The 16,675-nt window shown below is 37.4% G+C and overlaps 1 protein-coding gene across 2 annotated transcripts; it reads right to left on the bottom strand.

Moving 5' to 3' along the window:
- Positions 1 to 70: 70 nt before the first annotated feature.
- On the bottom strand, positions 71 to 16,144 carry LOC135162194 (lachesin-like). Of its 2 annotated transcripts, none has more exons than XM_064120399.1 (5): positions 15,875 to 16,144; positions 9,537 to 9,888; positions 9,244 to 9,443; positions 8,474 to 8,690; positions 71 to 599 (listed from the first exon to the last, which is right to left on the bottom strand). In XM_064120399.1, the coding sequence occupies exons 2-5, from the start codon at positions 9,583 to 9,585 to the stop codon at positions 196 to 198; spliced, it is 870 nt and encodes a 289-aa protein (XP_063976469.1). In that variant the 5' UTR covers positions 9,586 to 9,888; positions 15,875 to 16,144; the 3' UTR covers positions 71 to 195. The 2 variants fall into 2 exon arrangements, with proteins under 2 accessions (XP_063976469.1, XP_063976470.1); XM_064120400.1 differs by lacking the exon at positions 15,875 to 16,144 and adding an exon at positions 14,671 to 14,843.
- Between the last annotated feature and the right edge of the window lie 531 nt (positions 16,145 to 16,675).

Raw genomic sequence — 16,675 nt, 5'->3', positions numbered from 1 at the left:
TGAAAATAGAAAAGATCACTTGAGTTCAGGATTTTGGCAGGATAAAATTGCAATGATTCTCAATGAAATATGAAGTAGATTATCATTTATTCATAGTATACACATGCATGGGATTATGTACAGTTACCCACAGATTGTACCAATATTTACACACAATAAACCTTGTAACTCCAATGATTAATCATCGACTCTCCATTAAAAAAATGCACTCGGTAGGATGAAAATAGTGAGCCAAATAATAGCTATGAGTAGTGTTGAATTTTTATCCAACGATGCTAAACTGTGCTGCATTGCTGCTGGATTGTCACCATTCAATATGTGCACGAATACACGAGCCGGTACAGCATTGCTAGCTTCACACGTATAATTACCAGAGTGACGATCGGATGCTTTCGGTACCTCTAGCCAACTCTCACGTACAACAAGATCGGTACTGACATTGACACCTTGATCGGAGTCATAATTTATCATTCGCGAGTTGTGATACCAAAATAGATAAGACGGTGTCTCGGTGGAGTTTTTAACCAGACAGTGGAGCTGCAGAGTACTTCCTGGACGGACAAATTTCTCGGCTGGCCCGACAATTTCCGCTCGTGCCTCTGAAAGAGAATATTTTTTTTTTTTTCATGTTTTCAATTTCCTTCCTCGTCATTTTAATCAGAGTGAAACTTTCTTCTTTCCCTTCTTTGTCAAGGAGGGAAAGGGATGCTTTGATGGCATGTTTTTTTTCGTAGGGAGACTGTGAAGGGTTTGATGTGTTTGATTAAAATTGTGGGATCAGTTGATTCGTTCAATTAAAGGGAATTATATCAGCTCGAGAAGGGCAATTCCTATTGATTAATTTTAAGATGTGGAATTAATTGATTGCCAGCTTTTTTTACGCTGAGATTGCGAAGGGTTTGCAGTATTTTATTAAAATGATGGGATTAGTTATTTCGTTCAATTATATAGGGCAATTACAGCGTTTTTGGTGAAGTGATTAATTGTTAATATTTCATTTTGGGATTGTAGGGGTATCCTTTCAGCTGAGTCATCGTGTAATTGATTGTTTAATTGGATGATTAATCAGGGCCAGTGATCGAGGTATCTGAATGATATTTGGAAATTGCCTCTCACTGTAGTGAATATAGCACACAGGCCGAGAAGGGTTGAGAAACACTGGGGGAAGAATTAACGTGTAATTTTAGTGGATCCCATTCGATCGTGAGGTACAATTTAATTGAATTATTTGATTTATAAATATCATCCAATAACTATTAAATAAAAAAATAAATCGTTATAACGCTAGAATAATTGGATTGATGCCCCTCAGGTGAAAATGATTATCAAAGGAATATTTCGATATGGATTCGAATAGATTGATTTTTTTCTCCCGGCAACAATTCCAAATTTGATTTTTGTATAGGTATTCAACTGTCTGCTTTCAAGTTTGTTCATTTCCCTCCCGTAAATCTATTCCAGTTCATCAAATATTTTCACGTAGAACATACAGCTTGTCAGTGGAGCAAATTTTTTTCTTTCTGCGCACGGATATTCAATTTTACATTATTAAAAATTGGTAATGCGGTGAAACCGACTTGTTTTCAGTTCGAGAAATTCCAATTTTTTTCTCGGTAATTAATACGAAAAATATTAACAGTATACAGCCATGTGGAAAAAAACGATTATCCACTTGTTTCACTTTATCATGGAAGCACCTTGTAGTCGACATTGTCATCAATTTTTTATCAGCAACTAAACTCATTAGAGTGCTGTCCTCGCACATGCCCTGGGACATGCCATTTGTAAAATTTCATTTTTCCTCGTGACGAGGCAAAACGCCTTGCTCATACATTATTTGCAAATAAATTCTTAATGGAAATGACCCAGCGAATTTCCACAAGCTCGACGTGATAATTTTACCCATGTCTCTACCCATCGAAATACCATATTATGAATCCATATCATGGGATGACGAGTTGATGAGAATGTCAGTTGTGGTGCGCAATAAAGTGTACCCTACGGGCTACAATTAAAGTGGCATTCACATGCACGTTTGCACACATAATGAGAATCATTTGGAAACTTGGTTTGAGCTGTTCAAAATGGAATATTATGAATTTCAATTAGCTCAGTTGGAATGAGAAAATTTGTTATTTTAATGCTGAATCAGTGAGCATCGTATGATTTTTGAAAGGAAAGGTATTTCATTTTGTGCCAAAGGGCACAATAGGCATTGTTAATTCACATTTGGGAGACATGAATTTATGATGAATATTAAAAGAGAGCCTGGAGATGCGCGAAAATTTAATTAGGGCAATTTCTTTGTGCATTTATTCCCAAAGACAACAACTGAAATTCTATCCTCCAAGAGTTTTCCCTGCTCATTAAATTGCTTGAGATGAATTTGAGAATAAATTATCACGAATCGACTTTCAAATTGAGAACTGCAAAGTTTATATTGTAAAACCATTGTAAAATTTGCGGAAAGTCAGGATCTAATGGGGCTCAGATGAATGCCCTGACGTTTGACTTCGAAAGGAGAGAAGCTTTTCGATGGCGAATGATGACCTTTTTACGAACATTGAAAGATATTTTTAAGATGCGTATTCCGTGCTTTTCTCTAGGCTCTTGGTAATTTTTATCGGCTCGTCGTTTTCAATCGAGAATTGAGGAATTTTCGCCAAATTTTTATTGGACTATTTCTCCCCGTGTGAGGCGTATCATTTGATTCTCTCACATGTGAAAAAATCGGAAAAGTCTGGACAGAATGTCAATGAATTTTTCACCAAAATCATGTACCTCAATGGCATGCAAATGTGCGCTAAAAGCTGATGAATTTCTCATGGCTCATTATTGCTGATGTACATAACGCGACTCGTCCAAAAGAGGGCTTGTAAACACGTCAACTTGAATAATATCCTATGTGGTGCATCATAGATCATCACAGATGAGCTGTTACTGATTGCGTTCTACAAGTTCAGCATCGCTGATTGCCGATGAAAAAAATTTAATATTTATTGCCATTCTTTGCATATTCCATCGCTTATGCAATCTTCATAAAAATCAATAGAATTTATCGCTAATCGAAATTTTATACGACGAAGATACAATCGTAGCAGATTAATTATTCACAATTGAGTATTCATTCCACGAGGTAAACTCGATAAAACATAACAGGTCTCGCCCCCTCCTTGGCTAAGATATCAGGATTTAAATTTTAAATGGCTGAATTGTTGGATCAAATCTAGAACTTGGTCATGGAAGTTTCGTTAGCCAAACACAACCCCTTCAACGACACAGCAACATGCAAATTCATCTCGCTATGATTTTACCCGGGAGAGTTGTCTGACATAATCCGTAAACAAAATATTGACCCGTATAAGGGTCAGGAGAATACCGAAGTACCGTAATACTGACGGTAGATCCGGCATTTTTAATGGAGATAACTGATACAACGCACACACGAGCAAAGATGAAACCCTCAGAATTCATTTATTGAGACACAAAATTTTTTGCGAAATATATTTAGAAACTATAAGAAAAGTTACTTTTTTGAGGAAGCAGAGGAATTACCAGTCTTCCTACGATTCCCTCAATTACCATTTTCCCTTTAAATTCAGTTAAATGCACTGTTCTCTTTCTACCATGAATTCGAAAATTCTTCATGTTCATTCTCCATGAAATACGAGTGACTGTGTAATCTGAAAAATTTAGTTATTGAAATTTTTTCTTGACTGACAGATTCCATGAAGGATGTCATGTGCAATTGAATTAAATCTTACAGCCCTGAAAATTCATGCCCAACCATTCCTTAATACTCAGCGAATTTTCAACACTGTAATTGGAATTATAGATATTTTCAATATATCCAGGTTGGATGAAACAGAAAATTGAATTTTCAGTGATAACGCTGATCATTCCGAGCTAACAAAATACAAATTCCCTTGGTGGAAATGCAATTATTAACGAATTGAAAGAATAGTTGAACAACAATGAACTTGATGTGAATTTCCCTTGATTGATTACCACTCGATGTGGCTCGCAATGCCAATTTTTCGATATAAAAACTGAATCCTGTTGATATTTCAAAGAATAATCGATGAGTAAAGGGTTGTTACGTCCATTTGGGATCAGTAATTCTCTCCCTAGCATCGAATTGTTCACTGAAAATTACCACTTGACCCGTTCATTTCCCACGTACTGCGTGGTGGCTGGCGGAATCGAAGGCATTCACCTCAATTCAATTTCCAATATATTACGTTACATAAAGAGAAACGAGATTATAATCTTCAAGCGTATCTGAAATGGAATGAGTACGCTTATAGCTTTATTTATTTTCATCGTCAAAATGTATATTGGAAGCATTTCTATGCTAGAGAATTCATGGTGGCTTTTCAAGAGCTGTGCTTTCAGTTGCATTACTTCAAATTTATTATTATTATTATTATTATCATCTCCTATGTATTGATTTCGTCCCGAAGTAAATTGTAAACTCTAGAATTTTCTAGGACAGTAAAAAAAATTATATTAATATTTAATGCTTGCCACCATTTGGACAATTTTGAATTTAATTAATCCTCTACCTCAATTTAAAACCCATCTTCGTAGCAATTACATTCAACAGCACATTGATAATTTATCAGAAAAAATATATTGATTACGCCTCGACGAAAGCAATTTTCCACTTGTTTTCATTTTCCCTCTCGCAAAAAACATATCTCATACCGAAATTTACATTCCCACACGGCAGTTCAAACACATTAACAATGCCATATTACCCCGGAAATCATATTTACCCAGTGAAACCCACAGTGACACTATTTGATTGAGCAATTAACATCATCAAATTTGCTCAAGTGAGGGAAGAAATTGCCGCAATTATATATCCGTATATTTCCACTTAATATTAGTTATTTATTCGGCTACAATTCATGAAAAATAAACAGCTATTCCTCCTTGAATAAATTTGACGAGATGTGGAAATTTAGTTTGGACTGTTGTATGGAGGAGTCTGCGACTAGTGGAAAAATCGAATCAAGATGGGGAGATAAGAAGTCACCAACTGGAATTCTTCGACTTCCTCAAATGCATTGAAAGTCGAATGAACATGTGGAAAAGGTCTGACCCGTTTAGTTAGCTCTTACAAGCAAGACTGATTTAACATCAGAGAGTGTAATTGGCCGATTAACGGACATGAATTGATCAGATGGAATAACAGAATTTATTCCGGTCCAGTAATGAGACTGATTCTAGAACTCGGGGGAGACAAAACGGAAATTATCATCCACAATTTTTTATTGCTAGCCACACATTTTACCTCATCCTCCAGACTAAATAAAAAGTCCCTCAGAAGAAGAAACATTGGTATAGATTATCCGCAATATATTAATTTATGAACGTATAAATCAGCCAACTGAATTGGCGAATTTTTATCATTTTCTCGCGATAATAAAGGAGGATTGAATTTTTCCCGAAAAATAGTTCCTCGACAGATCTAATTTTTTTCTCTCACTGTAAAAAAATCTTTCATTTTATCCAGCTCACCTCCAACGCATCCACCGATAAGAATAAATTTCCCTCAGCAAATCGCACCGCATGGCTTCCCGTAATAAATTAATTCATCTCCGCAAAAAGAAAATCATTTCAAACTTGACTGAATGCCCGCATTACTGAAACAAACGAAGAATTTCCCTATCTTTTTCGCGTGGAAAAAAAAATTCCACTGATAGGAGAAATTTTTCCACAAGCGCAGCTGAAATTCATATTCATATAAAATATTATCTCACCAGGGTGGTATATGTGGGGTCACGGCTATTTCATTGAAAGAATGCAGAGGAAATGGATGTTTGTCCGGGCTGAATAAATTTTACGGAGATGATGAATACCATCGAAATGATATTCGATAATTCGCCCAAGAAATATTTGAACAATCCCTTGATTGTTGAATCAACAATGTAAACAATTAATGCTAATAAATTACCCCGATGTATTAGCTCCCTACAATGTCGAGTCAAAAGAGTTAATTTAAACCTAGGATTATTCCATTCGCATGAACTATGTCTGTGGGTCATTAGAATTTTGTTTGAGGATTATGAGAAATAACTCACGGGCTTGAAATCAGAGTTAGATGAATTTGTATGGTGTGCTGCTGAAGGGGGTGTATGTTTGATCAACGGAACTTCCATGAGAAAGTTTCAGATTTCATCCAACAATCCCTTCCCATTTAAAATTTAAATCGTGATCTCTCAGGCGAAGGGAGGAAATTTGTAATGTTTTATCGAGTGTTTGCATCATTGAATGAATACTTCATTATGAATAATTGAGCCGAAGCATTTGTCTCTATCTCTATATTATTAACGCTGAGTTTTAGAGTAATCACGGGTGCTATGAGATGGTGATGATATCGTGAGTGGGTTGCGAGTCTTGCAAGAGAGTTACTTAGCAACTGCGATATATATACAAATCTTAACAAGTGGAAAATTGTTGCAGTTACTCATTGTAAAAAAATAGACAAGGTATTCAATGGCCACTAGTATGAGAAAATCAAAAATGAAGGGAAACAATAAAAACTATGGAACAAAATTGGAAGTGAATCGATATCATGAGAAACCTCGAATGAATAGTTAATTATAACTATCGCCCTATGGTTTCCCTGTACATGATACATTATTCGATACGTTCAGAATCGTTCAGGATGAGATTTCACCTCTTGCTCCGAATTTACGCAAAAGGGATAAAGAGAGATGCTAGCTAACAATAAATTACATGTGAGCCTAGCTGGTACCCAACGACTGTCACTACGTGATTCTGCGGGCTTTGAACGATTTTCCCATTACTGCTGATTCCCCTTCAACTAGGATTGATGGACACTTCAGCTCAATTATTCACCTTGAGCCCCACGCACAAGTCTTCAGCATAACCCTTCGACTCAACTCTTCTACTGGACCCTCCAGCTCATTTTTTTCCCCTGACTTACACACGTTTGAGTCGTCTGACCTGACGCTGACTAGGGGAGAAGGGGCCTTGGGTTTGTGAAAACATCGAGCGGGGAGGGGGGTCTCCATGCGGTAGAGGGTTTAACGTGAAATTGGTTTAAATTGTCCGTCTCGATTTATTTACGAAACGTACAAAAAAGATACAAACGAGACTGCGAAATTCTCTAAAAGTATTACGATTGAAATCCCGGAATAAATTTAATAAAAAAAATCGAATATTTTCAACCTAACGAATACATATCTTTTATTTAGAAGCGAAAACCAACGTGAATAATAATGGTGATCGTCATTGGAGCAGTTCAAATAATAATTTACCAAAGGATAAAACGCTTGCATGCAAATAATTTCAATTGAAACGAGTTTACAGAAAATCCACTGATTGGATTGAATGCTCAATGCAGGAGAGCACGTGATGTGATAATACATTATGCTGCACTAAAAAGTGGTTATTTCACTAATGATTAATTGGTGAAAATTAGTGATATGTTCTTCGTACGGTCCAGGAATGTCATAAATATTATTCCTGAATTCCATGGGAATTATTGGAAGAGTCATATTGAAATAGCTCGAGGCGATATGAGGATTTTAATTGAATGACGAAACGACAAACATTTACATTGAAATGAGTGAATCCCAACAGTTTAATTATTCAATATTGCGATGGGTGACATATACGTTGCTTCGAAATGCGCAAGTCGGATGAATTGGAATGACGTTCATGTGGAGTACATATTCATATAGCACTTGCAATGCTGTTGGGAAGGAGGGAAAAAAATGTTGGTTAAAGTGAATGGTCCACTTGAGAAAGTACAATCTCTTATGTTGAACAACAGATGCTTCAGGGAGTCAATTTTTCAACGATAAAATTGAAGTGGATTCTATCCACTCAGTGAAGAGATATATTTCTGGAGATTTTTATCTCGGTATTATTAATGATTCAATTCAGTAGTGAAGTGCTAGAAGAGGATATATCAGTATCACTTTGAAACAGAGTTGTTAGCAGACAGCATCTTGAAGAGTCGAGAAATTTAGCAAATAAACTTGCATTGTAATTTTTCCTGGGAATGACTCAATCGAAGAAATATAATTTTCCAAAAATAAATACTTCCCTCCAGTAAATGCACATTTAGCATAAATAGATTTTTTTCAGTGTATATTTTTTTAAAGCTGAATCCAATGAAAAAAATTAATATCTGTGATACGCTGAACGCAGTTTCGCAATTTTCTTATCAAAGTTATCAGTACGGATATAACTTGAATATTCCTCAACCTTTGCTCTTTGACACCAGCAATTCTTTCCTGTTTATTCCACCACTTCACTACTCTGAATTAAAAGAAATCCCATCAAGGAAAATGCCACTATCTTATCCTTCCAGCCGAGAGCCTAACGCAGTGAAAATATGACGACTCCGTTCAGCCATAACATAAAAAAAAGCGCGGCTGAATCACAACCATCTAAATCAAGATAATATAAGATTAATAAAATATATTCTTACCAACGACCTCGAGAAACAGAAATATACTTGTGGGTGGATGTGTAGAAACTTGGCACTCGTACATACCAGCGTCCCTCGGTTGAACGTACTTTATTTGAAGGGTCCAATCCTCACTATGATGAAAGTGGATAGCCTGGAAACGACCGTCGCTAGCGTAGGTAGTCAGTCCGACGGTTAGTAATTGATGTTGTATACTCTTTCGCCTGATCCAAGTGACCTACATGAATCACAACAATTCCCAAAAGAAAAATAAGAAAGGGGGAAAAATCCGGAGAACATTCTAATGTAAGCAACTAAAACAACTAAAAAAACAGTCCAAAAAATGATAGATTATTACGTGATTGATCAATCATAATTCTTTTCCCGGTAGATCTAGTGCAGAATTGTTGGGAAGAAATTTTTTACTCAGAGTTAACAGATTGAATTTAACAATAATCCATAATTTTCCAATTAAATTATGCAAATTTTGAAACGGTTGGATATCTCGAAAGATGTAATCGAAAAATCCAGAGAATGCTACTAAATTTTAATCCTAGACTGAGAAAAAAAATCTCTGAAAGGAAAAAAACCTCAGCATCACAAACAAGGAGCCCTCCCTTCTCTCGTAAGAAATAACCAGAATTTCCCCCTAAGGCCGTTGCCATCAATTTTTCATCCCCGATTAAATAACAGAGTGGAACCAGAACAAAGGGCATTACAGCGTAAGACAGTGAAAAACAAAAACGTCGAAAAAAATTGATAAATTGTTGTGGTGAAAAAAAATTAATTACAGTCCCCTCTCCGATGCTGTGTACGACGCAGGGCAGTAGAGCAGTCGAGCCGGACTGTGCGAGAATAGTTGTGGAATTTTCAGTACCAAAATTCATCGCTGGAACTTTCACTGTTAATGCATCTCCATTATCCACAGCATTGTTAACACCTCCACGCGACTGATGAATCATTTCAGCCTCGACATACGTCGAGGTGTATCCTGTGTGGATTATTCCATAATCAAATCCCATCGATATACCAATAACCGAATAAAAAATAACAAAAATCCAGTTGAATAAACGATAAAACTTACTGGTCTGCATGGCAACGTTCAGGAGCAGTGAAACGACTAAAATCCGCATTTTATCGTTTTTTTTTCCTTTCTCTGTTCGTTTTTTTTTCCCTTTCAGTCTTTTGTCATTCACCAACTCAATAGTTTTTCCGCTGCCGTCAGATCATCCACCCTATCTCGTTTACTTTTTTCCATTTTCCTTTTGCTATATTCCACCCCCTCTGTTTGGGTAAAAAGCCTCCTTCTTCCTTCTGCCCCCGTCTCGATCTCCAGCAGGAGCTTCCTTTTTTTCCCAAAAAAAGGACAATTTATTCCAGGATTTTAAACTTTAAATCCCCCCGTGTTCCCGTGATTCACTCGTAAAATATCTTCTCTGCAACAAAAAGATGGATTTCAGGTTTTTCGCTGTTTTTTTTTTATGTATCGACAATTTTATGGGAGACTTTGAATATGTTCAACTGGGTAAATAAAATTTGATTTATTATATCGGGAAAGTGTATCGAATTGCGTTAAGGGGTGGGTGGCTGGAGCGGGTGAAAATGTAATACGATACTACGACCGCACTGAAATATATCCCAATTATTTTCATCCCAGTTATAACGCATCGTTTATTATTACTTTCTCATTGGTAAAACCCAGCTTTCAACGAATTTTACGAGGATGGAGGAGCCCTGCAGCGTGTTAATTCATTTGGATTCGTGCTTTTCATTAATTAACTCTTTCCGAATAATGTGCGGGAGGGGAGCGCGGGGAGTGAATGAATGATTGGTTTTTTTCGTATTTTGTTTTCATTGACGTGGATTATGAGAGACCGGGATTGAAATATTTTATGTATTCGAAATTATCTCTTTTTCATTTGTTGTTCGTTCATTGGGGCAAAAATTCGCTCTTTGATTTTATGAAGGATGAAATGTCCCATTGTAAAATATCATACGAAAAATATCCACAGAGCAAGTGAGCATAGGAGTTGGCAAAAATGTATTAATATTAAAAATCATCACTTCTACACAGAGAGAAATTTCGAATCAAAACCACAACTGGTATTGGGAATATTTAGGGGGTTAAACGTTAATTTGGTTCCCATTACGGTAAAAACGGTCCGGATTTTTTTACACAATTTCACGAATTAAAAATTTTGTTCCGAGCGGATAGTTTTTTAAATTAATCTACCTTTTTCTATGTCTCAGACTAAAATGACCGAACGGTCGAATTTGCGGCTATAAAAATCTCGTAAGATTCTACGGACCATATATTTTATGGTAAAAGGTAAAATATAGGGGTTTGTCAGACATACTGTTTATGGGGGCATTTCTTCTTTAGATCATAGATGCGTAAAAACATTTCTGACAATTTCATATCCACTGGAACTGCATCTAAAAAATCATATCTTATCGCAGAATTCTAGGGGTCTCGAGGTGGTATTTTTATAATATTTTTTAGATCAAAAAAATTAAAAACGTAGTTTTCCCGTCTTTGTCTTGATTTTTATTGAATTCCTTCTTACGGATATTAAATCACTCAGTTTCCCTCTGCTAAATTTGCTCCACTCCATCAATGATCCTCACGCGGAACACACTTTTCCGCCAGAGCTAATTTTTTCTTCCAATGCATGCTTGACCGATCCCCAATAATAATAACAGATCCGAACCTCCCCCCCCGCAATACCCGTCACCCACTTGTTTTTTTTTGTCTTGTGGGGATGATTCAAAATGGTCTGGATTACAAAGATGTGTGGCATCGGGGGGAATTCCCGTGTGCGTGAGTGAAGGTGTGCCAGTGTGCGTCCAGAAGCGCTTCAATATCTGGCGATCAATTCGAATTAGATAGCTAGGATTTTGTACAGATGTCAGGTTCGGCTTAGGACGGGCGTAGCCCGAAAATAAACGCACATCGATCGACTAGTTTTTGACGCGATGGCTCGGGGGAGAAGTCCGGGGCAAAATGGACTTTCTCTAATTGTCAATAACCCGGGCCGGTGGTGGTTGGGCTCTGGAGTGGAATTCGGCGCTTCTCGCGTCATTTTCGTGATCTTACACTGCAGAATGAGATCAAGTTAAGCCCATTCATATCTCTTGGTCAGCAGATACTGAAGATTTAACGAGATTCGTTCTGTCTCTTGTTCCACCCTCCCCCGAGGCAATTTCATAAAATCTGGTTTCCTCGCTCTCACCCGGTCGCATCAATCTTGATTACTGCTTGATTAAACTAAGTTGGGCATTAATTTGAATTGAACTTTGAGGTCTATGGGTTACTTATGGGCATTTGTTTCTTTTTATTTTATCTTCCCAATATTGAAATCACTGTTGAAAGTATGAAACCTCCAATTAATTTGGAACAAAATGAATTTAATCAAATTAAATGCATTCGGCATGATTGAAGAACGTTATCCAAAATAATCGTTAGTTATCTTGAAATCGTTAATGTTTTTTTTTCCGTGAAATTCGCTTATTTCCTGTTAGCACTTTGCCAGAGAATTTATTCACCCCTTCTCACTCCATCATCACCAGCTCACTCCAGCATTTCGCAACATGTGCCTCAATAATTTCAATATTTTCCATCACAATAGTTCGACAACTCAAGCTGGTCTATCGTGTCCGTCGAAAAAAAAAATCGATTATTTTTTCCGAAAAATAATAATTGGACTCGCCCCTGCAAACCTTCAATCGGTTCACTATATGATCCGACAATTAAAAAAAACTCTTTTGTCTGGAGTTCCAAGTTTCCGCTTCCACATGTTCATCAAAAAGGCCTGAATCCCGTATGTCTGCGCAACATTGTTCAAATATTTCGACCCTCAAACAACCTATTGTGGAGAATGTTAACGAGCTCCCCCAATTATTGCAGCAAAAGTTATTGCGAGTAAATTGTGTTAATTTGCGGTTTAGAGTTCAAAAGTTTGTTCAGTGGAAAAGTAATTGTGCCAAGGAACACCGGAGAATTAAAAATATGGGCGGAGTGCAGTGAAATACTATCCCTGCTAGATATAAGTAATTAGTATGAATGGAATTTTGTCCAGAGTATTTCTCCCCACGTTTCAGAATTTTTTTGCAACGAACCCGACAGTTGTATTTTATATAAAATTCTCCTAATTACAAATCCATTGCGACTACTGAAAGATAAGAATTTTTTTGTTGTTTCGGCAGGACAATTTTTTTCATACAGTGCAAGTGAATTGGGTGGGGAATTTTTTCTCGGACATGTTTTTTCATCGAAATTTACCCCCTCAGGGCAACGTATCCCCTAAAGGTCTATTTTATTGCGTCAATTTTCTTGTGGACAAAAAATGCTACACCCAAGCACGATACACCAAGGCACAATTCCAAAAGAAATTAAAATTGTATTTTGATACGTGTCATTGACAACATCTAATGATTAAATAACTTAGATAATTAAAGGAGACACTTTTTTATGAGAAAACATTCTTCCGCAATTTGGTTAATTTCCCTGAAGTAAATCTGTTGCGCTCCATCAGCTATTCTCACACGAAACATAATGTTTCGACAGTATAAATTTTTTCTTCCAGTATTCAAGTGCAATGCAGTGCAAGCAACTTAGATACAGAATTTTTTCATCGAAAAAAAAACTACAAGAGGGAGAAAAACTCATGCTTTAATAAGAAATAATTTGTTCCGTAAAAGTTGGGGAGGAGTTGGATTTTTTTTTTATCGAAAAAGTTGTTATGAGTAAATTTCATCAATTACTGTTGCCCAAGTTGAATACTTTTTTTATCCAAGATAGTAATAATAAGTATAACTTTATTTGGGAAAGTTAAAAAATATGTGCCGAGTGGTATAATTATTTCTTGAGGACAATTATGCGTCATTTCCATGGAGGATAATTATTAAAAATGTTACTTTTTGTCGGAGTGAAGTAAAATTTATGGTAAAAGGAGTGATAATCTTTCAGCAATAATGGAAATGGACGTTCGAGTTGGGGAGGAAGAGACTGGAGTGCTCCTGTACCACTCAGAGTTATTACACGTTAAACAAAATTCGTATTTTATACGTCAGACGAACTAATACTTCGTCCCTGCAAAAATTCATTTCTATAACATCTACTTCGTGCGAGTCGAGGCATATAGTGCGTGGGCGTTCAATGAAATATTTTGAAAGGGAACAAATCTACGTGAAAAATCAACATCATTTTTTTTTATTGATGTTACTGTTAAAAAAACATCGATAATTCAATACCGAAGTAGTAAAGGAAGAGTCGCTTTGATTATTGACCAGTTTTCGATGGATGGAAAATTCTATAATTACATTTGTTGGAGGTGTCACTTCGTTCTGCAAAAAAGATTATCACAATATTTTTGTCTTTCACCTCAGAATCCGAGATATCAGATGAAAACGGGCCCACAGTCGCTATCGACTTAAACCGCAGTGAATATTTCATGAAAATTCCTTGCAGTTCAATTGCGGCGCAGAATTAACAGCAAAATTAATCATTGATACGAAATTGTGGGATTTTCGCCACCCCGGAATATCGATATTTCGAATTCAATAGCTGAGATATTCTTAGAAGAAGAGGAGGCTCTAGATAAGGCAACATGAGGGCCAGCCTTTCTTGAATTTCTGAATAGAGAATAGTATTATTCCGTCAAGGATATTTTCCCTGCTTCTGAAGTGTTCTGAAATAGGATAACCCATTGAGTTCAAAATGCTTTCTATAAAACCAGAAAAAAATGCTTGAATCTAGGGAAATGAGTGGAAAAAATCCAGCAACGAAATCATCATTCGCTGTTTTTTTTTAATCCAGAAAAAATATTAAATGACGAATGGATTTATCATACCAGATATGGATATACATATTCTGGCAATGATAACAATAATTCCAAAATAAAGTCAGAGTAAGATTATTCAATACGAGACTTTCAAACGCCTCGATTGAAATAAAAAATGATAAATGAAAATAAATAGCGTTATTTTTCGAGATTTATTTTCATTTTGAGGTAGGGAACTATCAATTTCATAATATCATATTATTCCAGCACTGGGGAGTGTGCTATTGGAATCTAGAAAAGAGAAATTATTAGTTCATAACTCTAGATTTTTTCAATTTTTAATGCGCGAATGGAAAACTTCGTGAATAAACCACGATATCGATTTCCCAAAATTATCCTGTCATCTCGTAATCCAATTTTAGCCGATAAGCTTACCTAATGCATCCAACAGGCAAAAGAAAAAGTATTATCTTCCGAAAAATCACGTCCAATCACATGATGACAATAAAAAATATCGTCCCACAATGAATATTCTCTCGCTAAAGTAATAAAACGAAATTATTCGTCAATCCGAGACTTTGAAAATCCTCGATAAAAACTTCCTGAATAAAATATAACATTCTCCTACCCCGAGCACCTCCTCACTCTGCAAAGTATTCTCAAGAATAAACCGCCGGCACCGAAACACCCTCAATAACAAAAGCAAAGATTCCCGAAGCGGAAAAAGTCTCCAACAAAAGAGACCCCCATCCCAAGTCCCAACCGAGAGATTCTCCCACCAAGAGGAGAAAAATCCAATTCCCGAATAAATTAGTACTCCCCAAAAAAATCCTTAAAACATCCCCGAAACGCGCCCCTCGGAAACTCCTCCCTGAAAAAAAAAAAACTTGAAACTCATGCTCTCCTAAACCCCGAAAAATGTCTCGTCCAAGTTTTCCAGTGAAAAAAAAAAAATTCCCCGAAGTAGCGGCTGAAAAATTATGAGCGAAGCATGGTAAAAATTTAAATCCTGATGGAGTGAATTTTGAGGTGAATGTTGAAGGAAGATAGCTATTTTTCGCTTGAGATCAAGAGGCCCGCGGACCACGAAGGGAGTGCAAGGCGGGAGGGTTTAAAGAGCGTGGGGTGCTTCTTTCACCGCTTTCACGCCCATTTCTTTCACCTCTTTTTCCGCGCCCTCGCAATTTTTTTCTCTCCCTCGCACCCCTCACTTTTTTCACATTCTCTATCAACCCCTGTGAAAGCCCCGGCGTGTAACAAATGCCACGCGCAATAAACAACCCCCGTAATAAGCACACATCAGACGAAAACAGCGTCACCGAGCGGCCGGGAACAGGGACACAAGAGATAGCCCGAGATACATGGATTTAGCCGGGACTATTCGATTAAGATCATTACTTCCAAATGATTGGTTACACCATACAGCTGTGTACCTGTCTCTATGTGTATGCACTGTAACGAGCCGATGCAATTGGAAACCATCAATTTTATTGGAACAACAATCCACTATCTCGCGCGGGGGAGAGATACATAAGCGTTTAAATGCCCGATTGATATCACTCATAGTTCAGAGGCCATAAATTATGTCATTAAGCCCGCCCCTCCTGCCCCCTTCGTCCGGTGTTATGTATGGACCTACCTGCTCCCTCTCATTCTTCACACAACCCTCCGGAACTCCCCATTCCCCGGACCTTTCCAGTCTTTTTCCTTTGGCGCACAACAATAACTGATTAAAATGAAAATGAAAAAAAAAGTTGTATGGACCGAACGCGTATCGTCGGACTCCTCCTCAGGGCGTTGTTGTACTTTTCGCGGTTCTCTTTAACTCTATTCACGACAGCCCGAGAGCAACGGCTTGACACTGCCTCGCCGGGTAACGCTGTACCGTGCACTGTGCTCCGACAGTTCGCAGCCACCCATACGCCTATCAACGTTCCTCCCCTTCCACACTTCATTCCCTACCCTTCTCTGGGCCGCACAGGGGTTGAAAGCCGTCTGGGTACTTCGCTGCGGTGAAAGCGCCTGCGTATCATTCAGAATTCCTTTTTCCTCTCCGACTGGTGGGAAAAAAAATAGTGCGAAAAAAAAATCGTACATGTGTTTTTGCATTTAATCTTTTAGTCACATCACGATTTTTTTTCCATCACCCCCCCTCCCTCCTTGCCTTCGGTCTTTTCGCTCTTTCTCTCTTTCAGTCGTTGAATTTTTTTTCCCGCTGGATTATTTATGAGGAAGGCTTTCGATTTCCTTTTCTAGTGGGGGGACATATTGATGGGGTATGCGGTGAGGAATAAGGGGAGATATTAATACCCACAACTGCTCGAATTTCTCGTTTAATTGTGGGGTCTATGGTATTTTAAGGAGCACCCACGGGACACATTGAGATGTGCACCTGATGATGGCTGTGACGCAGGCGCCCAGATGCCGGACAGAAGGGGGA

Source organism: Diachasmimorpha longicaudata, chromosome 5, assembly GCF_034640455.1.
Source record: "Diachasmimorpha longicaudata isolate KC_UGA_2023 chromosome 5, iyDiaLong2, whole genome shotgun sequence".
In the NCBI taxonomy this organism is placed as follows: Eukaryota; Metazoa; Arthropoda; class Insecta; order Hymenoptera; family Braconidae; genus Diachasmimorpha; species Diachasmimorpha longicaudata.
Note: the sequence above shows the minus strand (reverse complement) of the source record. Positions and strands in the feature narration are given on the sequence as shown.

Excerpts from the sequence above, each read along its gene's own strand:
- LOC135162194 (XM_064120399.1), bottom strand. The coding sequence starts at position 9,585 with ATGCGGATTTTAGTCGTTTCACTGCTCCTGAACGTTGCCATGCAGACC. Across the intron at positions 9,444-9,536 it reads GAACGTTGCCATGCAGACCA|GATACACCTCGACGTATGTC; the intron begins GTAAGTTTTATC and ends TAATCCACACAG. Across the intron at positions 600-8,473 it reads TCTGTTTCTCGAGGTCGTTG|AGGCACGAGCGGAAATTGTC; the intron begins GTAAGAATATAT and ends ATTCTCTTTCAG.